Source organism: Tachyglossus aculeatus, chromosome 3 (assembly GCF_015852505.1).
Source record: "Tachyglossus aculeatus isolate mTacAcu1 chromosome 3, mTacAcu1.pri, whole genome shotgun sequence".
Taxonomy (NCBI): Eukaryota; Metazoa; Chordata; class Mammalia; order Monotremata; family Tachyglossidae; genus Tachyglossus; species Tachyglossus aculeatus.
This window is the reverse complement of record NC_052068.1, coordinates 85,384,049-85,410,632: the sequence shown is the minus strand read 5'-3', so window position 1 is coordinate 85,410,632 and position 26,584 is coordinate 85,384,049. Positions and strand designations below refer to the sequence as shown.

The 26,584-nt window shown below is 40.7% G+C and overlaps 1 protein-coding gene across 3 annotated transcripts in view; it reads left to right on the top strand.

The window, feature by feature from the left end:
- Window positions 1–26,584, top strand: part of ME2 (malic enzyme 2) — a 53,888-nt gene that overhangs the window by 3,640 nt on the left and 23,664 nt on the right. Inside the window, exons 2-7 of one of the 3 annotated variants that reach the window (XM_038743646.1) lie at window positions 8,355–8,474; window positions 14,563–14,696; window positions 17,919–18,068; window positions 19,862–19,937; window positions 22,870–23,031; window positions 23,661–23,764. In XM_038743646.1, the coding sequence (XP_038599574.1) occupies window positions 8,367–8,474; window positions 14,563–14,696; window positions 17,919–18,068; window positions 19,862–19,937; window positions 22,870–23,031; window positions 23,661–23,764 (734 nt within the window). In that variant the 5' untranslated portion in view covers window positions 8,355–8,366. Of the gene's footprint in view, window positions 1–8,354; window positions 8,475–11,573; window positions 11,645–14,562; window positions 14,714–17,918; window positions 18,069–19,861; window positions 19,938–22,869; window positions 23,032–23,660; window positions 23,765–26,584 lie in introns of those variants that run through there. The other 2 variants (XM_038743647.1, XM_038743648.1) reach the window with 2 other exon arrangements.

Below are 26,584 nucleotides of genomic sequence, written 5' to 3'. Positions count from 1 at the left end.
AATTGCCAGGTCAGCGCTTTCCCCCCCTCCATAGCCCTTCTGAAATCACATTCATTCATTCAATCATATTTATTGAGCGCTTACTGTGTGCAGAGCACTGTACTAAACGCTTGGGAAGTACAAGTTGGCAACATATAGAGATGGTCCCTACCCAGCAGTGGGCTCACAGTCTAGAAGTCTAGATGTGGGCTCGCATCTCTTCCAGGAGGCCTGCCCCAATTAATTTCTTATCTCTACAAATGCCATTTCAGCACTCTTGTACCACCTAACTTCTGTTGCCCCTAATGACCTTGCTACAAACTTTGTTGATAAAATTGAAGCCATCAGGTGAGCTCTCACTAAAACCTCCCCTGCTCCTCTCCAGCCCTCACTCGCTCCTGCCCCATCTTTGACTCTGCTCTCTTTCCCAGCAGTATCACAAGAGATTTAATGCCTCCTCTCAAATGTATCCACCTCCACCTATGCCTCTGACCCAGTCATCATCATCATCAATCGTATTTATTGAGCGCTTACTATGTGCAGAGCACTGTACTAAGCGCTTGGGAAGTACAAATTGGCAACATATAGAGACAGTCCCTACCCAGCAGTGGGCTCACAGTCTAAAAGGGGGGAGACAGAACAAAACCAAACATACTAACAAAATAAAATAAATAGAATAGATATGTACAAGTTAAATAAATAGAGTAATAAATATGTACAAACATATATACATATATCCAGGTGCTGTGGGGAAGGGAAGGAGGTAAGATGGGGGGGATGGAGAGGGGGACGAGGGGGAGAGGAAGGAAGGGGCTCAGTCTGGGAAGGCCTCCTGGAGGAGGTGAGCTCTCAGCAGGGCCTTGAAGGGAGGAAGAGAGCTAGCTTGGCGGATGGGCAGAGGGAGGGCATTCCAGGCCCGGGGGATGACGTGGGCCGGGGGTCGACGGCGGGACAGGCGAGAACGAGGCCCGGTGAGGAAGTTAGTGGCAGAGGAGCGGAGGGTGCGGGCTGGGCTGGAGAAGGAAAGAAGGGAGGTGAGGTAGGACGGGGTGAGGGGATGGACAGCCTGGAAGCCCAGGGTGAGGAGTTTCTGCCTGATGCACAGATTGATTGGTAGCCACTGGAGATTTTTGAGGAGGGGAGTAACATGCCCAGGGCGTTTCTGGACAAAGATAATCCGGGCAGCAGCATGAAGTATGGATTGAAGTGGAGAGAGACACGAGGATGGGAGATCAGAGAGAAGGCTGATGCAGTAGTCCAGACGGGATAGGATGAGAGCTTGAACGAGCAGGGTAGCGGTTGGGATGGAGAGGAAAGGGCGGATCTTGGCAATGTTGCGGAGCTGAGACCGGCAGGTTTTGGTGATGGCTTGGATGTGAGGGGTGAATGTCTCCAACTGTTCACTGTCCAATTGCTTTTTCCCTATTGCTTTCAAACGTATCCCATATCCTTAAAAAACAAAACCCCTCTCTTGACCCCATGACTCCCTCCAGGTATCTACCCCATCTCCCTCTTACCACTCCTCCCTCTCCAAACTCTTAGTTGTCCACACTCATCGCCTCCATTTCCTTTCCAACTTTCTCTTTGACCCCCTGCAGTCTGGCTTCCATTCCATAGACATGGCCTTCTCTAAGGTCACAAGTGACTTCCTTCTTGCCAAATCCAATGGCCTCTACTCCATCCTAATCCTCCTTAACCTCTCAGCTGCTGTTGGCACTGTGGACCACCTCCTTCTACTGGAAACATTATTTAACCTTGGCTTCACTAATACTGACCACTCCTGGTTCTCCCCTTTCTCTCAAACTGCTCCTTATCAGTTCTTTTGCTTTCTCCTCCTCTGTTTTCCACTCTTAGTTCTGGAAGTGCCTCAAGGCTATGTTCTGGGTTCTCTTCTTTTCTCCACCTATACCCATTCCCTGGGAAAACTCATCTCCCACAGCTTCAACTGCCCTCTCAAACAGGTGATTCCCAAACCCACCTCTCCAGTCGTCTTGACCCCTCTCTTTCTCTGCAGACTCAGTCAATAATCAGTGGTATTTATTGAGTGCTTACTATGTGCAGAGCACTTTACTAAGCACTTGGGAAAATACAATGCTACAGAGGTAGAAGACATATTCCCTGCCCACAACAAGCTTACCATCTATAGAGGAAGACAGACATTAATATAAATGACTCACATTTCCTCTTGCCTTCAGACACCTTTAGTTTAGATGTTACTGGATAACCAAACTTAACATGGCCAAACCAGAACTCCTCATCTTCCCTCTCTAGCTCTGTCCTCCCCTAGACTTTAATAATAATAATTATGGTATTTGTTAAGCACTTACTATGTGCCAGGCACTGTACTAAGCGCTGGGGTGGATACAGACAAATTGGATTGGACACAGGCCCTGTCCCATGTGGGGCTCACATTCTCAAGCCCCATTTTTCAGATGAGGTAACTGAGGCACAGAGAAGTGAAGTGATTTGCCTAAAGTCATACAGCAGACAAGTGGCAGAGCCAGGATTAGAACCCATGACCTTCCGATTTCCAGTCCCGTGCTCTATCCACTGTGCCATACTGATTCTCATCACTGTAGACAAGACTGCTTTCATTCTTGTCTCACAAGCCTGTAACCATGGCATTATTCCTGACTCCTGTTGCCAACTTGTACTTCCCAAGCGCTTAGTACAGTGCTCTGCACACAGTAAGTGCTCAATAAATATGATTGATTGACTCATCTCTCTTTCAATCCATATATGCAGTCTGTCACCAAATTCTTGTGGTTCTACCTTCACAACATCTCTAGAATTCACCCCTTCAATTAATCATATTTATTGAGCACGTACTGTGTGCAGAGCACTGTACTAAGTGCTTGGGAGAATACAGTATAACGGAGTTGGTGGACATGTTCCTTGCCTACAAGGTGTTTACAGTCTAGAGGGGGAGATAGACATTAATTAAATAAATTATTGATACGAATGTAAGTGTTGGGTGTGCTGAGGATGGGGTGAATATATATCTTTATACTCCACTATCACTTACCCTCTTGGTAATTTATTTTAATGTCTGTCTTCCCCTGTAACATCTAAGCTTCCTTTGGGCAGGGATCCCATCAATCAACTCTATTTTATTGTATTTTCACAAGTCCTTAGTAAAGGAGTCTGCATACAGTAGACACTCAGTAATTATCATTGGTTGACCTAAACATAAATTATTTACAATCTTCTGTAGCACTTATGTACATATCCCCTTTTCCATCTGCCTCCTACATGTAATTTAGTTCAGTTTCTGTCCCCCCCCCACATTCTAAGCACCTTGAGAGCAGATATTTTTATCTACCGATTTTCTTGTATTACCCTAAGCACCAAGTAAACTGCTCTGCGTGGAGCTGTGGCCTACTGAAAAGAGCACAGGCTTGGGAGTTAGCGGACCTGGGTTCTAATCCGGCTTCACCACATGTCTGCTGTGTGACCTTGAACAAGTCACTTAACTTCTCTGTACCTGTTACCTCATCTGTAAAATGGGGATTAATATTTTGAGCCCCACGTAGTACATAGACTGTGTCCAACCTGATTAGCTTGTATCTACCCCAGTGCTTAGTTCGTGTCTGGCAGAGTGTAAGCATTTAATCAATAGTACTTACTGAGCGCTCTAATAAAAAAAAAAGTATTTGTTCTTCGGTCTTCATTCTTACCTCCAGTAGAGTCTTGTTAAACTGAAGGACAGTTCTACCATTAGTTTGAATTAAGAGTTTTTAGGACTGTGAAGTGCTTCATTCTTCCAAACCAGAAGCTGTTTCTTCATATAAATTCCAGAATTTCAGGATCCGTTTAAAGAGGAAAAAATTGCCAGAATTGTAGCTATACTGAGCCGTTGTTTTGTACTTTCTCCCCCCGCCCTCCCAAAGTGTGTTCATTGATGTGTTGTGTAACAACTGACAATTTTGGATTTTTTTGGAGTTTAAACACCTGGGTCTTCTCCTAATGTTTCCAACTGGAACGTAGATCATCTCCCCTAAAATAAGTGTTACGATGTAGCTCTTTCTCTCATCCACTTATTTCCCCCTTTAGCTGTCCTTCTCCCTTCACCTTCCCTTATCTTTCTGGTTTTCCTTCGACCTGCTAGTTAAGATGAGCAGCATCCTTGCAGTTAGTTTTGTTAATTTTTAAGCCATAATGGGAGTATAGTAAGCACTTAATAATTGTCGCAATAAAAGCATTATTATTACACACACACAGATGGGTTTTGGATGGTTGAAGCTGTGGTGGCATACTTTACAGGGCCAGATGAAGGCCTGAACTAACTTGTCTGCAGCCCAAGACTCATTCTGTCCATCAATAAATTGTCCCAACAAATACCCACCTGGTGCACCTTCCTCCCTTCCACTTTTATCTTTGCAGCTGCTGCTATTCCAGGCTTAAAATAGGGACCCCAGAACCAGGGAGGGAAGTGTGGGTGTTAGATGCCAGTGTAGGGGCACATGAGTACTTGGGGAGGTCATTATTATTAAATGCCGTCGAGTAGTTTCCGATTCATAGCGACTCCATGGATATATTTTCTCTATATTTCTCTATTTCTATTTTCCAGAAATACATTTCTGTATTTCTCTATATTTCCTGTCCTCTGCCATAATCCGCAACTTTTCTAATGATTCTTCCGTTATCGTTGTTATGGTCTCTGTCCATCTAACTACTGGTCTGCCTCTTCCACGGTTTCCCTGGACTTTTCCTAGCGTTAATGTTTTCTCCAGAGAATCAGTCCTCCGGATTACGTGTCCAAAATATGTTAATCGAAGTCCAGCCATTTGGCCTGCCAAAGACCACTTTGGTTTAATTTGCTCCAAAATCCATTTGTTTGTTTCTGGAGGAATGAATTGTGTCGTAAGGGAGTCTGTTACTTTAGGATTCATGGCCCTGATACTACAGCTGGGCTAGTTTTCCATTGACCGACTGAATCAATCAGTCAAGAATTAAGTGCAGGGAATTTGGGATATTTCTCATTAACACATACCTCAAGGTGATTTTGCCTGGTAGCTCTGATGACTTTTTAGATGTTCAGAACTGTCCAGTGAAAAACAAAAAACTTCAGGTAACATCATCAATGACAGTTATAGAGCGCTTGTATGCAGAGCACTGTACTAAGCACTCGGGAGTGTCCACTATAACAGAGCGGGTAGACATGTTCTCTGCCCACAATGAGCTGACAATCTAGAGGAGAAGACAGATATTAATATAAATCATGATTTATAATATATAATTTTGGAATGTGTGGCCCGTGCATTTTCCATTTAAAAATAAATTATTTGACAAGACAGCTGATTTCCCAGAATCTGATTTTCTTCTTTACAAAAATATGGCCAATACAGCACTTCAAAGAAAGTCCTCTTGGAATTAGAAAAGCCTAAGTAAAAGTAGTTTGGGTTTCTAAAGAGAGTACCTTGTGAATTAAATTCCACAGGGTTTTTAATTACGCCATGGAAGTGAAATGAAAAAAGGATTGGGTAGTGTTGTATTTAAAGTGTTTTTGGTATTTAAATATTGAAAAACTGTAATGGATGCACAGATAAGTGTGCTTGGAAAATAATTTATAGCAGGACTGCATTTTAGCTTCAGTGGCCCTTATTATTTCACCCCCTCATCTGCCCTGTGGCACTTCTTTAGAATTTTTTTCCTTCAGGTTGGTGGCACGTTCAGTGAGCCAGGGAGATACCAGCCTTTGAAACTATTAGTATTTTATAGTTAGAATACAATTTTTACGCTTAGCTGATCCTAAAATACTCTTCAGTGAGCTCTTCAGTGAGCTTATAAGTGTTTTTTCATGAAAATTAAAAAAAACTCAAGCTGGGAACTGCAATTACTCACTAACCCTTACTGCTCGTGTGCTGGGAGTGAAACAAAAATAATAACAATTATACCAATCATATTTGTTAAGCATTTCATTCATTCATTCAATCTTATTTATTGAGTGCGTATTGTGTGCAGAGCACTGTACTAAGCGCTTGGGAAGTACAAGTTGGCAACATATAGAGACGGTCCCTACCCAACAACGGGCTCGCAGTATCTGCCAAGTACTGTTCTAAGCACCGGTGCTTAATTCAAGATATTCAGGTTTGACACAGTCTCTGCCCTCCATGGGGGTCCCAGTCCAAGTATATGGGTTTAGAAAATGACTTGGTGGAGTTTGTTCTATTCATCAATCAATCCTTTTTCTTTTTTTTATCATCTTTGTTATGTGCTTACTGTTTGCCAGGCACCGTACTAAGCGCTGGTGTAGATACATGATAATCAGTTTGGACACAGTCCATGTCCCATTTGGGGTTCACATTTTTAATCCCCAGTTTACAGATGAGGTAACAAAGTTAGCAGACACATTCCCTGCCTGCAAAGAGCTAACAGTCTAGAGAGGGAACCAGACATTAATATCAATAATCATAGTGGTAGTGTAATGCTTGCATTAGTGGTAAAATGTATTAAGCACTTCTGTTTAAAGCACTGTGCTAAGAAAGAAATCCGTGGTTCTGACATATAGACAGATCCCCTAGTCCTAAGCATGAAGGAGTTAGTGGGGATTGGCAACAGACACATAATGAAAGGTTTTCTGTGAGATATTCTTTTTTTCTGCTTCTGGAAGACTATTGCATAACACGCATCCCCAGCCAACTAATTTAGTGCAGAATTTTACGGTTGTAAATAATTTGTTTTTATTACTAATGCCTTCTGCTGCTTTCTCCAAAAAGCTTCATCATTTAACATCTACATTTGACAGCCTGCCTTAGGACAGTGTTTTTATAATTGAAAGGTTTATTCAATAAGGATGCGTATCATTAATGAAACATAATTGCGCAGAACTGAAAAGCAGATGTTGCATTAGAAAAATAATTCTTGCAGGCCGAGTACTTTTCCGGTGATAGTTGGATTAGCCTTTATTCTTATAAGGGGAGGGATGGGGTCCTGCACAAGTCTGAAACCTGGGGCCTCGTCTGGATTTGGGAAGGTCCTGTTCAGGCTCGGGAAAGCCCTTGAATTCTGCAGTTCCCGAGCCCTTGTAACCAGGTTAGGTCAGCCCCAAGCAAACCCCCATTAGGATTTGATCCAAATTCGGATGATTCTCCAGAAGTGAGATTGTGGCCATTCTTGGTATGGAGAGAGCAAGTGCACTTTTTGTTGTTGCTGTTGCCGTTTTGGTTTTAAATGGTATTTGTTAAGCTCTTACTATGCGTCAGGCCCGGTACTAAGCACTGGGAAAGATGCAGGCTAATCAGGTTGGTCCCAGTCCCCGTCCCACATGGTACTCACAATGAAAGTTCCCATTAAAGAAGCAGCGTGGCATAGTGGATAGAGCACGGTCGTGGGAGTCAGAAGGACTTGGGTTCTAATCCCACCTCCACCACGTGTCTGCTGTGTGACCTGGGGCAAGTCTTTTTAACTTCTCTGCGCCTCAGTTACTTCATCGATAAAATGGGGATTAAGAATGTGAGCCCCACATGGGACAGGCACTGCGTCCAACCTGATAACTTGTATCTACCCCAGCACTTAGAACAGTGCTGGGTACATAGTGAGAGTTTAACAAGTACCATCATTATTATTATTATTATTTTACAGTTGATGTAACTGAGGTGCAGAGAAGTTAAGTGACTCGCCCAGGGTCACATAGCAGCCAAGTGGCAGAACCGGGATTAAAACCCGGGCCCGTACTTTTTCCACTATGCCGGTTCCCGATTCAAAAGTGACATAGCTAGTACAGGGCCAAGCCAGCCCTCGTAGGAGCCAATACTAGGGTAAGTTGGACGTTACGCTTTCCAACCCATGCAAGCCTCTATTGGGTCCAGCTTGGCTTTCTGGCTCCTGACTGTGCCTGGCCTCCGGAAGCACTGAATTATCCCCAAAGTGAACCTGGATCAGGAGTCGGGCAGAAAATCCAGGAAGTAGTTGATATTTTAGCATCCCTTCTAGGGGGAAGGAGGTATTCACATAGGTAGCTACCATCTGTGTGGTAGCTGATTAACAACTCAGCACTCCCCACGCCATAACTTCCCCAACCTAAAACACCAGAAGTGGAAGGGGCTTCATTGCCAGGGTGTCTTAAATCCTCCCAATCCCCACCGGCTTTTAAATGTCATTGACTAACTAGAATTAGTCCTGCGGCCTTGCAACTCATGGGTTAGACCCGGCTCACGCTAGTGGTGGAAATAGCATTCGAAAGGTGCTGAGCCTCCATTTTATCCATCACCACCCTCTTTTGTACCTTTCTCCCTTCCATTCCTTGGTTTTGTCCTGCCCATTTGGCCCGCTTGTTCTGACACAGTCTATCCCAAATCAAAACCATTCAATGGGGATACCAAACTTCCGCGGTTCCAATACTTCACATATGCTCGTCTTTTCATTCTCTGCAGGTGAAATCAAAAATGTTGTCCCGGTTAAGAGTAATTGCCACGCCTTGTTCTTTGGCATGTCGCAGATTACACACCAAGGAGAAAGGCAAGCCGCTGATGTTGAATCCAAGAACAAACAAAGTAAGTAATTTTCCTATTACTCTACACCTCATCTGGTCCCGGTAATGGTGTTTCTCATCCCTCATTTGGTGTTCATTTGCCGCCTCGGAGGAGTTTGGGACTTGGACTGTGTAATTTGGGACTTGGGAAATAACCGGGTTTTGAAGAGATTTAAATGCTAGGGCCTTTGTAAAATGGCATTGCACGTTAAAATCACGTTCTACAGCTGTTTACATGTAAGATGTAATCCAGCTTTAATTACATGGCCTATACCTATCAATCAAAATCGAGGAACTCTCCAGCTTAGATGTTTGGAAATAGAATATAAAGGCTTTCATCTTCAAAATTGATTCTTATTTTTGCCCAAGTCAGTAATAGAGCTAAAAAGCAAAGCCTGTGACGGTACTTGAAAAAAATTTGACCCAAATGCTCTTGACAAAGGGCCTTAAATTGGGATTGATGGAAAAGCTACATGATGTATTGCTTCTGTTATCAGCAGCTGGACCTCCCTCAATACACATGCAGCCTACCTATGATTTTGGATCCAGAGGGAATGAATGCAGTATCCTTATTAGTTTACTTATGTATCAAAAAAATCAATCAATCAGTGGTATTTATTGAGCGCTTATTATGTGCAGAGCACTGGTCTAAGTGCTTGGGAGAGTACAATACAAGAGAATTAGCAGACCCATTCCCTGCTGAAGTTCCTTTGTCAAGACAGCCTCTTTGCTTTTTAGACTGTAGAAAGTGTTTTCAGAATGAGTGAGTTATCCAAAAATTATTTCCAGGGCCCTCTGAATTTTCATTTTTGTTCGTTCTAAGGTTGATCTATAACAAGGGCAGTGCAATTATTCATATGAGGCAGACACGTTAAGAGCCCAATAAATATGATTGAATGAATGAATGAATGAGGTGAAGCTCCCTTCTCTTTTTTCCCCCACCTTTCACCACTCCCAAATTGTGGTTTCTCTTCCTGAATTTTCTTCTCAATTAATCTGTTATTCTGAGCGGATGCCAGCTGTTACAGTCTTCCCTCCTCACCTCATCTCAGATCCAGACTGAAGGAGTATTTAAGTTTGTCTTCTCATTAAGAAAGGTCAAATCAGAAAAATATTAAATATTGCATCTAAATTATACCTCTAGTGTTGCCATCATAAATACCAGAAATATAACACAGGCAGTGATAATTCAGTGAGAAAAATAACATGCACATGAATCTTAAAAAAATCCTGGAGACGATTTATAGAAGTGAGACAGGTGATACACAGACGGAGGTGAGAGGAAAAGTGAATGGAGGAATTAATTATTTTCTATTCTGAAGCATTCAGTTTCAAGGAGTTCATTTGAGATCTTGGGCCGTCTTAATTTTGGAGCAGTATAATATAGTCACTAACTGAAAATTAATTTTAAAATCCATGCTGTTAGAATATGTGATAAGTACAGTTTAGGAAAAACAAAATAATACACAGTAGTCAACTCAGTTTTTTGGTCTTATCATAGATAAATGAACTCAACAAATAACCCATAAACAGCCTCTTCTTTCTCTCCCTGGTCATTTTCTTCTACCTCTCTGTCCTGCCAAACATGCAAAGAGAACAAAGGCAGGCAGAATTACAGGGTGAGGATAATCCACTCATTGGATAGGAGTTTCTAATCCAGCTCCAACTGTAATAAACCTTGTCACATCTGCCAAGTAATCACTAAATAAAATGAGGGACCTGATAAAAAAAAAAAAAATGCATTTTTTAATTATTTTCTTCTGTTTAGCTTTCAATTGTCTAAAGGATTCAAGCATATATATAACAAATGACAGTTGTATTGGAGGAAATCTCTTTGAAAGCCTAAACTAGAATGGGTTACATGACTGTTTATTGCTCAAGTTTCGAAAAGTAAACAGAGCTGTTTAGCATCTCTAGAGATTGAAAAATATGAATTCTGAATGTTTAATCTGTGCCAAAATGTAGGTTGAATATTCTTTTGTTCTGCAGTTAGATCAATCAGTGGTATTTATTGCTTGCTTAATGTGTGCAGAGCACTGTGCTGAGCATTTGCAAGAGTACAACACAACGGAGTTGGCAGATACTTTCCCAGTCCATCAAGAGTAGTCTAGAGGAGGATACAGGCATGAAAATTCGTGGAAGTGCTATGGGCTGAGGGTGGGGGGAATAACAAGTGCTTAATGGGCACAGACCCAAGTGGATATGTGAGTAATGTGGAGAACAATGTTCTTTGCACTTGAGAGAGTGCAACGCAGTGGAGCTGGTAAACGTAATCTCTCCTCACAGGAACTTTATACCTTAATCCAGGATCTTAATCCAGAAGGGGAAATTGACATTCAGATAAATTACAGGTAGGGGAAATGGCGGAGTGTAAGAATATGGGCAAAAATTCTGTAGGGCTGAAGGTGGAGTGAATATCAAGTGCTTAAAGAGCACAGATCCATGAGCATAGGCAGTGCAGAAGGGAGAGGGAGCAGGGGAGATGAGGGTTTAGTTAGGGAAGGTTTCTTGGAGGTGATATGATTTTAATAAGACTTGGAAGGTGGGAAGAGTAGGAGTCCAACATGTGACGGGGGTGGGAGTTTCAGGCCAGAGGAAGGACTTGGGCAAAGGGTGGGTGGAAAAATAGATGAGGTCCAAGGACTGTGAGTAGGTTGGCAGAGGAGAGAAAAGCATGCAGGAAATCAGTGAGGTAAGATAGAGGGTGAGCTGATGGATTAAAGCCAATGGTCAAGTTGTATAAATATCATCAGTCAATCTAGAAATGCTTAGTTGGTTCTCTCCTATAAGTAAATCAGGTGAACATAATCATATTTGTTAAACTGATATTCGTAACCCAGAACATTTAAAAACTGACTTCTAAAATTTACTTTACTATATAACTTGAGCAAGTCGCTAATCCTCTCCGTGTTGCCTGGGTTACCTTTTTTTTAAATGGTATCTGTTGAGCACGTACTATGTGCCTGGCACTGGGGTAGATACAGGATATAGGTTGGACAGTCCACGTGTTCCACATGGGGCTCATAGTCTTAATTCCCATTTTACAGATGAGGTAGCTGAAGCATAGAGAAGTGAAGTGATTTGCCCAAGGTCACACAGCAGACGAGTGGCAGAGCCAAGATAAAAACCCAGGTCCTCCTGACTCCCAGTCCCGTCTTCTATCCGCTGGGTCACGATGCTTCTCATCTCTAAGTAAGCTTAGACTGTGCGCCTTGTTCCATATGTACATAGTAATAATAATAATAATAATAATAATGGCATTTGTTAAGCGCTTACTAGGTGCGAAGCACTGTTCTAAGCGCTTGGGGGGGAATACAAGGTGATCAGGTTATCCCATGTGGGGCTCACAGCCTTAATCCCCATTTTGCAGGTGAGGGAACTGAGGCCCAGAGAAGTTAAGTGACTTGCCCAAGGTCACACAGCTGACAAGTGACGGAGTCAGGATTCGAACCCATGACCTCCGACTCCCAAGCCCGTGCTCTTCCCACTGAGCCGTGCTGCTTCTCTGCGTGTAGTATTGCATCTGATTGTCTTATATTGTATATGCCAGCGCTTAGTTTGGTGCTTGGCATGTAACAGGTGATTAACAAATACTAATATTATTATTGATCATTATAATTATTATTATTGTTATTGGCTATTTTGGGAGCGAATGTTTTATACCCTCCATAATGCCAGTAACTCATAAAAACATAGCTTTAAAATTATATAAAGAAATGGATCTGTCCTTGCGAAAAGAACGTCTACCCCCAAGATTTCGCGACTTTGTGAAAGCGCCGTTCTTAATTATCTAAATATGATCACTCTGATTTCTCTCACCATCATTTTATTTGAAAATGTGTACCCTTCATATATGCCAGGAAAGAAATGCTGAACACCAGCTGTGTACTTGGCATTAGTTGGGGAAATCATTCTTTTTCCCTGCCTTCTCAGGGAGGGTGGGAAGGCAGTAAGACAGGAGAGGAAGAGGAGGAGTTATTAGGGCAAAAGCCTTCTCCAACTTCCTTGTGTCCTCATTTCCAGCTTGTGGGTATGGGTTGGGGCGGAATATTGCTCAGTATTTTCCCTCTTTCTCTCTGCCCACCCCCCGGTTCCCATTAATTGGTTAGGAAGCTGTGGTCTCAGACAAGTGGGGTGACAGTTCAAGGTGGCTTTTGGAAAAAAAAAATACTAAATACAAAAAGACACATGGAAAAGAAGGACCCACTTCTGTCCAGGGCAAAGCACCTCCTCCACCCAGATTCAGAAAAATATGGGAAAACTGACAGGGACTTGCTGACTGACCATTTTTACACCCATTTACAGCCCTATGTGGCCCACACATGACCTTGTCTTCAGTGGTGAAGAGTTTAAGGACAATCTCTTCTAAGATTCATTTACTGTTAGTTTTACTAATGGTCAAGTTCAGCAACCATGTGTTATACCAATTAGTTTTGTTTCAAAATTGTCATTTCATTTTAGGAGTCTACATGTTCTACATCACTGTAGCACACTGTCTCTTCAGTTAAATGAATGTATAAACTCCCAAAGAAATAATGGATTAAACAATAATTAAATTCATTTAATATTTATCAAGGCTATTTCTTTTGAGTCCTTTATTAATCAAAAGTACCATTACCCTGGCTGCGTCTTCCCCTTCTACCAACTATGATGAATTTAACACCATCCCTGAAGAACATATTGCTTTTTTTAAAAAAAAAAAAAAGAAAGGAAAAAGAAAGCGTTTATGAAATCTTTGTCAAAAAGGGAAGGGGAAGATGTAGATGAAGAAACTGAAGCCCCTCTAGGTGCCCCCATGATAAATTGACTCCTAAGAGCAGCTCTCCCCAAAATATCATTTGTGGGGAGTATTAGGTCTTTCCAAGATTAGTATGAGTTAGAATGGCGAAAAGCCTTCCACACTTAACCACCTTTCTCATTTGTGATTCCTTCCCCAGTTCTTTCAAGGTGAAGGATTTCAGAGGCGCCAACCCAACTTCTTTTGCCTCACTGATTTGTCATGAATCCATCCGGACTCAGTTTGGTTGTCTTTCTGTTGCTGACACAATTTCAGTGTGCCTTTTACATTTGCCCTACCCCTGCCCAAAATAAAATTAATTGGATTCTAGGAACCAGAGTCACAGATGCCATTTATGGCTTGCACCAATGACTCACCTTGATTAATGGTTTTTTTTTTTTTTGCATTTGCCAAAGTGGGAATAACTTTTCTCCATTACATCTTTCATGCTATTAAAATAAAAAATGAAAGCATTTGATGTTATGGCTAAAATGCTAATCAACTTACTTAAATGGGCCTTCAGAGATTTAGGCCTAATTTAAGAATAATAGTAATAATAATGATGATGATGCCAAGCACTGTTCTAAGTGCCAGGATAGATACAAGCTAACGAGGTTGTCCCGTGTGTGTTCACAGTCTTAATCCCCATTTTACAGATGAGGGAGCTGAGGCACAGAGAAGTTAAGTGACTTGCCCAGAGTCACACAGCTGATAAGTGGTGGAGCTGGGAGTAGAACTACTGACTCCCCAGCGTGGGCTCTTTCCACTAAGCCTCGTTGCTTGTCAAGGAGCAGCTCAAGCACTGAAAAGGAGGCAATAAAGTACACGAGGACTAAGAAGACAGGTGCATGACTATACCATTGGGAGAGGGACTTAATGTTATAATTTTAGGAACTTAATCTTTACAACTTTTAGAGAAGGAGACATGACAGCTGATAACTGAAACCTGTTCTGGGCTGGGAAAGGCCTTATCAGCATCATGGGGGCCAATGAAGATAATAAGGCTGGAAGTTTAAGCAATTAAAAAAAAAAGGAAATCGTCCAAGGCTGGTGCTATTAGTAGAATATTATAAAAATTGAGCCAATAATTTCTAATTTGATTTTTCATTTCGCCTACATTCCCTTGCCCTTTTCTATCCTAAAAGAAGTAGTGAACAAGGTGTGAGAGGCCCCAGATGGGAAACAAGAAGCAAGAAAACTAGGTATTCCACAAACTCTAAGTAGTTAATGAAGAATCAGATTCACAAATTTTGTGAAATTTGTTTGTGCATACAGATGATAAAATATGCAGTAGCTACTAAATATTCTTCCCTCCCTTTCCCCTTTTCACCAGGGAATGGCATTTACTTTGCGAGAACGACAGATGCTTGGCCTTCAAGGACTCCTGCCTCCTAAGATAGAGACACAGGACATTCAAGCTTTACGATTCCACAGAAACTTGAAAAAAATGACTGACCCTTTGGAAAAGTAAGAGTCGATCAGAGGTTTGATCTCTTTCTTGTTGTTTTTAATTTGAAATGTTGCCATTCTATTATGGAATGATAAACTCTGGAATGGATTATGAGGCCTGTGTTTATCTGCAGTATGTTTGAAAGGGAATTGTACTTCAGTTGCCTGTTCCGAAATACAGGAAACTGCGAATTGGAAAAGTTTGCAGCCTTTTGAAGAAATTTCATTTGTATGCAAAACACCTTATGAGTCACAGATGGAGACTATGCTATTGACACTATGCTCAGTTCTTCCACATAGGTTGGCGTGGGGCCATTTGGAATCGTAAATACCAAAAAATCATCATTATATTCTCCTTTGTTCTACATAGCTTCAGTTTCACAGTCCTCAAGTTCTTAGATATTCAAACTCATAGGAAAATCCTCTATGGGTTTGTCTTCATTATTTAAATTGCATGTTCCTTGTGAGCAAGGAATGTGTTTGTACCCCAAGCATCTGGGGTTCAGGGCTTGCCACGTGGAAAATAAATACAGCTGTTTATGATGATGATGATGAATTTTTAAGTGTACTTACATGGATTCCCCAAAGGAGGATATTTGAGCATATTGAGGATTTCTTTGTGTTTTTGACGCCTACCTGTCAAGTGTCCTCCTTTGGGTCTACATTTAAATGCCTTTAAAATGGATAATAAACTTGACTTTTCTCATTTAATCAAAATAATAAGCCTAATATATTTGACTACAGTTATAGTGGGTAAAGATCAGATTAGTCTCTGAAATAAAAAATTAATAATAATTCTGGATCATATCACCTAACCAGGAAACAAAATAAATGCCCTGCTTGTGGTCCGGCTGACTCCATAAAATTTTTTGCATGTCTAAAGTTCTGTGATTGTGATAGACCTCAAAAAAAAATATCACGCCTATGCGCTGTGTTTCTTTCCTCCTTGTCCTAATCCTCTCAATTCGCTTGCCTTTCTGTCCTCCTGTCACTCCAATTAGCCTGCTCATCTCCCTGCCTCTTTCCTTTCCCTTCTTCCTTTAATTCTACACTTGACTGCCTAGTTCATCTTTCTTTGAACCTCTTTCAGCATTCATCTCTCTTCACCCTTCAAAAACCTTTGGTGGCTACCCATTTCCTTCTGCACCAAGTAAGAACTCATTATCATTGACTTCAAGGCCTTTCACTTTTCTCTCCCTCTTTTGTACATACCCTGTTACCCCAGTACACCTCAGCCTGCACTCTTTGCTCCTCCCAAGATAATTTTCTCACTTCACCTTACTCTTAATTCACCTGTTACTGACCCTTATTCATGCCATTTCTCCTGCTTGAAACTCCCTTCCCCCTCAAAACCACTGGACTACAGTTCTCCCACTTTCAGGGCCCTCCTTAAATCCCATCGCCTCTTGGAAGCAGTTTCCAGTTAGTTTCCACATCCCCAGGTCATGTAATCCCCAAAGCCACCATCAACATTTATGTATATAGGTCTCTCTTTCTAGAGTCTGGCTGATATCAGCAATAGCCACATACTTTCCCCCTGCTCCTTCAATTTCTAAATAATTGGGGTCTGCCTGTTTCCAGTATTGTATTTTATCATCCTTGAGGATATGGATGGTTTATTTTACTTGGAATTTACTCTTCTTTCAAGTAGCTCGTACAGTGCTCCGGTTGGGGACTTTGAATAAATAGCTGTTGATGATGATGCTGGGCTTTTTTTCCTCTGGACTTGCCTCTTTATACCTGCTTCAGCTTTTTGTCCCTCTTTGGCTCTCTTCCCTCCCATTTCTGCCTGTCTTGCTCAATTTTATCTCAACTTATTTCCCTCCCATTCTTTACTTTATGCTTCTTTAAGTTTTCCCTTTCTGGGCTTAATCAGTGGCATTTCCTTCACCCTTATTAAATTCTAGGCACTGTATTAAGCGCTTGGAAGAGTACAACATCAGCAAGATTCATGTTCCCTATACCAAAGCCAGCAGTTTAAGGACAGATAGACAAATGTTATTTACAAGTGGTGAAAGCCGGAGGACTGAAAAGTATAACAGGATATTCATTCATTCAATCATTTATTGAGCGCTTACTGTGTGCGGAGCTCTGATAAGCGCTTGGGAAAGTCCAGTACAACAATGAACAGTGACATTCATTACCCACGGTGAGCTTACAGTCTAGAGGTGGGGAGACAGACATCTATACAAATAAATAAAATTACAGGCACGTACATAAACGCTGTAGGGTGATGTAGAGTGTAGGGTGATGCAGAAGGGAGTGGGAGATGAGGGAAATGGTGCCAACATATTAAGACAGAAAGCCAGAAGTGTAAATGTAAAGATAAATATGTGAAGAAAAATGTAAATAAAGTATGTAAAGATAAATATAAAACGAACTACATATTTTCACTTACCCAGTTTTCTCTGAAAGGTTTGTCATTTTTCCATCTGCTCACTCTTCTCTACCCTTCATCATTTTCTCACGCTGGCGAAGAGCATACACTGGGAACAAATTGAAGCGTATTATTTACATCGATCAGGTTTAATTGCATACGCACTTCTAGGTCACCTAACCAGTCAGGGGTGTTTTACTGAGTGCTTATTTTGCACATAGCACTCTAGTAAACCCTTGGGAGAATAAATGAAACAGAATTAGCGGATACGTTCCCTGCCCCCAATGGGCTCACAGTTAGTAATCAAGTTACAGAAGTCACTGACAAGTTTTTGAAGCAAACCCTTAATAACTCAACCCTGAAAATATCCCAACCCCTCAGGCTCTGAATGTACTCAGAAAAGCCCAAGAATTTGATAGTCCCTGATTTCCCTAGACTGTAAGCTCATTAGGGGCAGGAAATGTGTCTTGTTTGTTATTGTTTTCTCCCAAGCACTAAGTAAAGTGCTCTGCACACATTAAGCGCTCAGTGAAGACCATTGAATGAATCCATTTTCACTAGACTGTGAGCCCACTGTTGGGTAGGGACTGTCTCTATATGTTGCCAATTTGTACTTCCCAAGTGCTTAGTACAGTGCTCTGCACATAGTAAGCACTCAATAAATACGATTGATGATGATGATGGTGGTGCCCTAGCACTGCCTTCACACAAAAATCTCAACACTGTGTGTAAATGATGAGCATAAAAAGAATTTCTGTTTTGAGAGGGAAAATTATCATCCCTTCATCTTTTTAAGCTAGTACGATTTCCTTGTACATTCGATAAACTCATTATGTTCTATGTGTGCTTTACTTTGATTTCAGGTACATCTATGTAATGGGAATCCAGGAAAGAAATGAGAAGTTATTTTACAGAATATTACAAGATGACATTGAAAGTTTAATGCCAATAGTATATACACCAACAGTAGGCCTTGCCTGTTCCCAGTACGGACACATCTTTAGAAGACCAAGGTATATCTAGCTCATTAACTTTATTTTCTTTATTTTCTTTATTTAACTTTTTAATTAACAGTCTATATAGCTGTAAATTGATTGTCGTTCAGTAATTTTTAATGTCCCCTTTCTTCACTTAGAAATCTCCCTCTCATCTCCTTGTGCCCTACTCTCCATTTCAAAAGCTTATATTATGTAAAAATAATTGAAGATACAATTTGGGGAGAGATAATTATTATCATCTGTGTTTTCTAAAATTGTATTATTTCCTGTATCATGTCATGGGTTATGTAAAACTGCAACATTTCTGGTACTCAGATGGAACATAGGTATAAGTATAGTCCATAGTGAAAAACATATTTCTTTATATGAGTCAGTGTTGTGATTGCTGACCATGTATAGTCCATAGTGAAAACCATATTTCTTTATATAAGTCAGTGTTGTGATTGTTGACCATGTGATTATCTTTGGTTGTAATACATCTTGGAATTCTGTATCCTGGTTATTCAGAGATGTCCCTTATTGTCTCTCTGAAATCAAAGAGTAGATGCTCAACTCTTCATTTAAATTTCATTCACCTAGCTGGTCATGATCACCTCCTAGTCTTTTCATTACTTTTCAGCATTTTACTTCTCTATTTTTTCGAGCTCTCTTTTATGACCTAAAGGATATTTTATATTTTTGGGTAGCCTCACATGCCACAAACACTAATTTGCATTCCCCTGGACCTTGGCTTTTGCTTCCTCTTTGCCACTTCTCTTCCCCCGGCTGTCTCAGCGTGAGTATTTTGCATACTCAACGAACACATGTCTATCCAAATCACCCCAAAAGTCTGCCACAATGCAGCCTCTCTTTGCAGATTATCTGAAAAGCACAGTTCAGTGTTGGTCCAGACCTGTGCTTTTTTTCCAACCTTTTTTTTTTTCCTCCCCCTGAATACAAAGCAAAGTGCTATTCAGGGGAGGGGGGGGTGGTATATGAACCCCTCTAAGTTGAAGCCATCATAGTGGAAGGGGGAACCAAGAACTAAAATAGCAGTGACAAGGACATTTCTCTCTCTCACACACAAGTACATACACACAAACCTGTAAATAAGAGAACCAATAGCCACTAAAAGCTAGTAAACCTCTCAATAAATAAGTCCTTCATTTCTTTCCTTAAGCCTGATACATTGTGAAATGTCACTGATGTTTGAAAAGCACTGATCTATACCATTGATTATTTGGTCCAGTTGTGTGTCAGACCTAGAACAGAGGAGAGGAAGAATACAAATTGAGGCTTGATTAGGTTCTGATATTAATTTGCCCAACCCTGAACCAGGTGATTTTTTTTCTGGGAGCTTTTTTTCTGAATTACCAAGTCCCTCTGACTTTTTGGATAATTGATGTTCCCTCTCTTTAGTATTGAGGAAGTGTATTTCACTTTGTCCTATTTCTTCAACTTCTCAACTTCAGATACATTTCAAATCTCCCTAAAGTCATAATGAAGCTTTCTCATATCCTATTCAGTAAAAAAAAAAAATGTGTTTTTTTTCTGGGGTAGAGGCGGGGTGGAGGGGTCATATCATTTTTGTCTGTTACACATGAAGCTTTTTAATTGTTTTGCAATTCAGTTACAACATAAAGTAAAAATTTTTCTCCACAGGCTGCTTTGAGACTATTTCAATATATTGTGGTTTGGTTGGTCATTTGACTACATTATCTTATAAAAATACTAGCGATATTAATTATTTTAGCAACAAGAACAAAAACCTTCCATAACAAAGCAATTTTTTTATTGTGAAGTGCAAACATTTTTTTGTTCTGTTACAGGGGATTATTTATTTCAATCTCTGACAGAGGTCATATTAGATCAATTGTGGAGAACTGGCCAGAAACTGATGTTAAGGTACTAAAAAGAACAACTGTCCCTTTCAGAGTGTGTCTTTTAAGTTAATTTTTTAAAATTCAAAAATACAGTTTCTCATTAGTCAGTGGTGTTTATTGAGCGCTTACTGTTTGTAAAGCACCATACTAAGTGTGTGGAAAGTACAATATAACAGCATTAGTAGGCGTGATCTCTGCCCACAAGTTTACAGTGTGAAGGGGGAGACAGGCATTAAAATAGATTTTAGGGATAGGGGAAATAGAGTAATAAGGGAAGTAGTAGAGTAGGATGACATGGATATTACACTGTTTCTTCAGTCCTTACCTACAATAATACCTTTCATCTGAAGAATCTCAATGTATTGTATAAGCAAGTGGAAAGCCTTTTTTGTGTGTTTTTCAGAGGACATAACAATATTAGAGATTATCCAATTTGTGAAAAATTATTAGGGAGGCAGCAGCATTTAGTGGAAAAAGTATGGAACTAGGAGTTAGGAGTCCTGCCATGTAGTCCCAGTTCTGCCACTAGCCTGGTGAATGACCTTGGTCAAGTCACTTAACTTCTCTGGGCCTCAGTTTTCTCATCTGAAAATTGGGGATAAAACATTTTGAACACTGTGTAGAATAGGGATTGATCTCATAACCTTGTATCAACCCCGGTGCTCAACACGTAGTTAATGCTTATCAAATACCATAATTACTATCTTTATCAATTATAAAATGGAAGAATTGGAAGTAGTTTTTTTTTTTTTTACTTCTGTTGGCACATCTACGCTCCTCCTCACTCAGAGGCAGCATTTGTAGTAGAAATAGCACTGGAATGAAAGTTAAGAGATCTGAGTTTCCAGCCTGATCCTTCCATTACCTTGCTGGGTGATTTGAGCAACTCAAATTCTTTGTACATGAGGTTGTTCAGCTGAACAGTAGGGATAATAGTTTCCCCACCCTGCTGCTCAGGAATCAATCAATCAATCAATCAATTGTATTTATTGAGCACTTACTGTGTGCAGAGCACTGTACTAAGCGCTTGGGAAGTACAAGCTGGCAACATATAGAGACAGTCCCTACCCAACAGTGGGCTCACAGTCTAGAAGGGGGAGACAGAGAACAAAACCAAACATACTAACAAAATGAAGTAAATAGAATAGATAGGTACAAGTAAAATAAATAAATAGAGTCATAAATATGTACAAACATATATACAGTATATGTACAGGAATGTAGTGAGGATCACTAAGAAAGCAGATGAGAACATTCGAGAGAATAAAAAGCTACGCCAATTCAAATAATTCCAAGTACCGAAATCCGGGGAAGAGTATTAACAGTACCAAATTTTACATTTGATTTTCATTCTTGCAGTTTTATCTGAGACTACTGTCCCCTTTCAGACTTCTTTAAAGGCATTATTAGATTTTGATAATTCTGTGTTTTACCAAAGCGTCATGAAACTACCTACGTCCGTGTGTGTGTGTGTGTTTAGAAATGTATTAAGCACCCTAATGTGCATGATTCTGGCCTTTCATCCTTTACATGATAGTATGCCTTTGCCTTGAAGGCCAACAGACAGAATCTCTCTGGGAAAAATGACTGAACCCGTCTTTCCCCCAAAGTCCCAGGTGATCATGGATACCTACCTCCTGTACCCGCCTAGTCAGAATTATTGGGCTATGGAGCACATACCCACTCGTAGTGCAGGCCTTGTTTGGGACTCAGCTGGAACAGAATGAACCGAGTGGCCACAAAATGGCCTGGGCAACCCAGAAGGTCCTTTTGGCTAGGAGCTAGGCTCTGGAGGACTTCTGGACCAAGAACAGATTCTTCAGGAGACTACCCATCAAAACAAGTCACGCAACCCACCTCAGGCCCTGTCAAGATCCAAAAGATGTGGTGCCATGGGGCACATTTTGGAGGTGTATAATAATCCAGTTCCTGGGGCTCCCAATGGATCATCAGCTGTTCTACAACTCCAGTGCTTATTGTGGTTAGCACTCTAAACGCTTGTAGATCATCCTTTAAAAATACCTGCTCTGCGCCAGCACTGACCTGATCACCGGAGCGAGTACAGTAGAAGCAAAAAAATAAAACCACAATCTGAGCTTATGCCATGTTTAGCGCAGGGCTCTGCACCTAGTGAGCGTTGAGTAAATACCATTATTGCTTCGATCTAATGGGGGAGATGGACACAACGTCATTTAGCGTTCGAAGGAAAAAGATAATGGAAAGCCAGAGAGGTGGAGAAGTAAGTGTTCAAATAGTAGAGCATATAGAATGACACGTCCAAAAGGGCTGTGAGTGACTGAATGCACAAGTCCCGAGGTGATAGGCGGGAGGATATGACCTGGGAAGAAGAAAATTAATCGTGACAAGTCTCCTGGAGGAAGGAATGTCTTTGAAAACAAGGAGAGCTGTGGTTTGATGATCTAATTCTTTTTCCCCCCAAAATAAGTCACGTTTTGCCATATGCAAACTGTCAGGAGTCATGGTATTACTCCTGGAAAATCTTTTTCTTTCACCCTTGCCAAATTTGTTGTAATCTTCTCATCTTTTGTAACCATTCTTCCTTTTCTTTTGAACTTCTCATTTTCCTTTATGGTGATCTAACATTTTAATCTGAGTTCCTCATTCTTTATTCTCCCACGTCCTGCTTTTGACCGGAGTCTTTGAGTGTAGAGTTTCCTGCAGAAAGGACTTTGAATACCAGAATAAAGTTTTTTTTTACTGGAGTAAGCAATTTTTATTTAGAGCACACTGAAAAGGAAACTTGTAAGGAGAAATTAGGGTTAGCACAGTAAGGTCACGTTTGCCTTGCGATTACCGTATTCTTTCATGTTTTGAAAGTATTGAAACAAAGATAAGGTCTGTTACAGCAACAACTACCAGTGTATTAAAAATGATTTCTACAAAAAAGCCGATTTCTCATATCAGTGGTTTTTTTTTATCTTTTTGTTTTTGAGGCTGTTGTGGTTACTGATGGAGAGAGAATATTGGGACTTGGAGATCTTGGTGTCTATGGAATGGCGATTCCTGTGGGAAAGCTTTGTCTTTATACAGCCTGTGCTGGTATACGACCAGATAAATGCCTTCCTGTGTGCATTGACGTAGGAACTGACAATACAGTAAGTTTATGCTTCTCTGCTTGCTGCACCCTCTGCTTCCTTGTTAGTAAAATTATTTTTCATGGTGCTTTTAAAATATGAGTAAGAAAGGGGGAAGTATTTCACTGGGCGGGAAGATGGTATTTGTTTTTGAGAATAATGGAGTGTCAGGCTGGTCTAAGTTGACTCGAAAGCAGAGTATACATTTTTGTCCCTGAATCACCGACTGTAATCACTAATTATACTGCCTCAAATTCTCCAGTTTTATAAGCTACATCTAAACAGTTGTGCTGTGATTCGACCTAATAGTCAAGAATCGGGAAATAAGACAGTAATTGGAATCTGTGACAGATTTTTATTTTCATTCATTCATTCATTCATTCAATCGTATTTATTGAGCTCTTCCTGGGCACAGAACACTGTACTAAGCTCTTGGGAAGTACAAATCAGCAATATATAGAGATGGTCCCTACCCAACAACGGGCTCACAGTCTAGAAGGGGGAGACAGACAACAAAACAAAAAACAGACAGGTTTCAAAACCTGTCAGAATAAATAGAATTATAGCTATAATTGCATTTTATGTATCAGTCTGATGTGGCTCATTGGAATACTAAATAATGTAAATAAAATGTATTTAATTTTTTCTAGACACTCTTAAAAGATCCATTTTATATGGGTCTGTACCAAAAAAGAGATCGCTCACAGCTTTACGATGACCTGATTGATGAGTTTATGGAAGCCATTACAGACAGGTATTAGTCAAATTGTTTCAATATATATACAAAGATATGTTAAAAAGTACTCTTCAATTCTTGGTAGATTTGTTTTGATAAAAAAAGTTTCTGTGCATCAGTAAACCTGTATTATCTTGAATCTGTTTCAGGCATGTTTACTACAACATGGTGGTTGTGTTCCCTCACCCCTGGCCCCACAGCACTTATGTATATATCCTTATACTGGGCAGGGATCATGTCTACCAAATGATCATCATCATCAATCGTATTTATTGAGCGCTTACTATGTGCAGAGCACTGTACTGAGTGCTTGGGAAGTACAAATTGGCAACATATAGAGACAGTCCCTACCCAACCAAATGGATTGTATTGCGCTTTTCCAAGCGCTTAGTTCAGTGCTCTGCACATAGTAAGCATTCTGCAATTAGCACCGATTGGTTCCTCAAACCTCCATGTGATCAAAAATCTTGTTGGTTTCGGTAGGAAATAAGAGGTTTCATTGGGAACGTGGTTCAGAAACACCTGAAATAGTACGTCTTCAATCTCACAGTGAAATCCAAGAAAGTTGTGGAAGATGAGAAAGCATTATAAAAGCATTTCAAAGCTTGAACTATTGTACTTCCCGTGTTTCTCTGACACTTAAATGTCCTCTTTGCACTCTAGAGCATCAGTTCCTAGGAAACCGTGAATTTTAAATGCATGCCGTTGATTCTCTTTGAAATATTAATGAAGAGCTAATGATAAGCTTTCCACACGACCCTATCATCTGCCAAAACCAGCAGCCCTTTATATCGTTATCCAATTCACAGCTGTGATACAGTAACTACGTTGCCCTGCAGAAATGATTGTATTTAAGCATTCTGAAGAATAATATCATCTTTCACACTCACCGGAAAATTACACTGATAATTCAAATGGCAGAATTATTAGGCAGAATCTATTAGGAGGAAACTTAAGAAGTTTTAATACAATTTAGTTTTCAGTTCCAAGCTGAGTTTGAGTAATACTAGTAGGTAGGAATATTATCCTTCTATTGGGAAACTAAGCGGACTTCATGTCATAATTAATCATTCTCTGGTTACTGCATTTAATCAGGACTCTGGTTGAAAACTTAAGAAAGAATGGTAAGGAATATTATAGTTTTTTTTAAGCAGTTGAAGGATCCATACATAAAAAAGTGCCCTTTGTTGTGCTGTGGCAACCATGTTTGATTCCTTATAGAATCAAAATCTGAAGCCTTTTCCAGTGAGAGTCACCTTCTCCTAATTTTCCACTGGCAGACTGTTGTGTCTGCCATGTTGTCTCTCAACAAACCACTGCTATTTTGAATTATTTGAGTTCTCTCTATGACTTTAAACTGTTAATTTGCCCTCCTTGTAGGGTGGTTGCATTTTAATTAATTGTGCAGCAATTGTTCTCTCATCCTTTCTTCTATCAAGTGTAATATAAGCAAAGCAATTTCATGTTGAGAGTGGCATATTGGTGAAGCTGATGAAACTACTCAAGGCAGATCAGTAGTCCGAGAGAGGTATGAATCTCACAGATCGCTCAAATTCTCTAGACATTCAGTTTAAACTGAAGCTTGATGCCGTTCTGTGGCCAGACCGTGCATTTCCTAGGGACGTTCTGGACTGACTGATTCCATTTTCTATTTCTTGGTTTATTGAATACATGTTAAACTCAGTGTTCCGTGAATAACAGACTAGAGGGATTGCCTTCAGCCTTGTGTTACAGATGAAAAGCTGGCTAGCAGTAGTGGCATTGAATGCAATGCGTTGTCCTCGACTCTTGGGAAAGTACAACATGCTGTCCATGCTCACAATCTAATGTGTGCAGTTTTCTTGACGTGGAGTGGAGCAAAACATTGGTGTTTTTAGATCTGTTGTTTCCCGCTGTACCCTTATAAATGCTTCTTAATAATCAACATCTTATTAGGGCCTGTGGCATATTGTAATCAGCATATAGCCCTGGGGGATGGGGCTAGGGTCCCAGTAGTAGCCTATGTGAGCAGAAATCCATATTCATTCATTGTCGTATTTATTGAGCACTTACAATGTGCAGAACACTGTACTGAGCGCTTCGGAGAGTACAGTACAACAACAAACAGAAACATTCCCTGCCTGTGACAAGCTTGCAGTCTAGAATTGGGGAGACAGACATAGGTGTGCAGTCTGCCTGAATTTTTAATTGAGATCCTTAGCGAAGTATAGCCTTTTAGCTGTTCCATTGATTTAAGCCTGGTAGTATCACATGTAGTGATGGTCAGTTTCAGAATGGTATTGTTGCACTGTTGGTTAGGACCTCCTTCCCTTGTCTATCAGTGGTATGTACTGATCACTGGAGAACACACTACGAGGCACTTGGAAGAGTACAAAACGACAGTGGGGGGTCACGTCCCCTACCCACAACGAGCTTACTACTCAGACGTCATTACAGTGGTATTTATTGAGCACTTACTATGTGCAGAGCACCGTCCTAAGTACTTGGGAGAGTACAGTACAACTGAATTGGCAGACACATTCCCTGCCCACAACCAGCTTATTCATTTGTGGAGGTTGGGTAAAAAATGATTGCTAAAAATCTGAGGTACTGCCAACCACAGACATCCAAACAGCCTCTCGTTGGGCTCCCAGTATAGTACCTTCTGGGTGAATGTCCCAATTAGAGTTGCTTTCACCGTGTTGGATTCCCTGCAGTGGAATGCACTCTCCTCGAGGCAGGGGCAGGGAGGGGGAAACAGTCTTCCATAGCCAAAATGGAAAGCCGTAATGGCCATTTGATTAAATCCCCCAGCTTATCTGTGTCATCAGTGTTGCTGGGCTCAAAAACAGTATTACA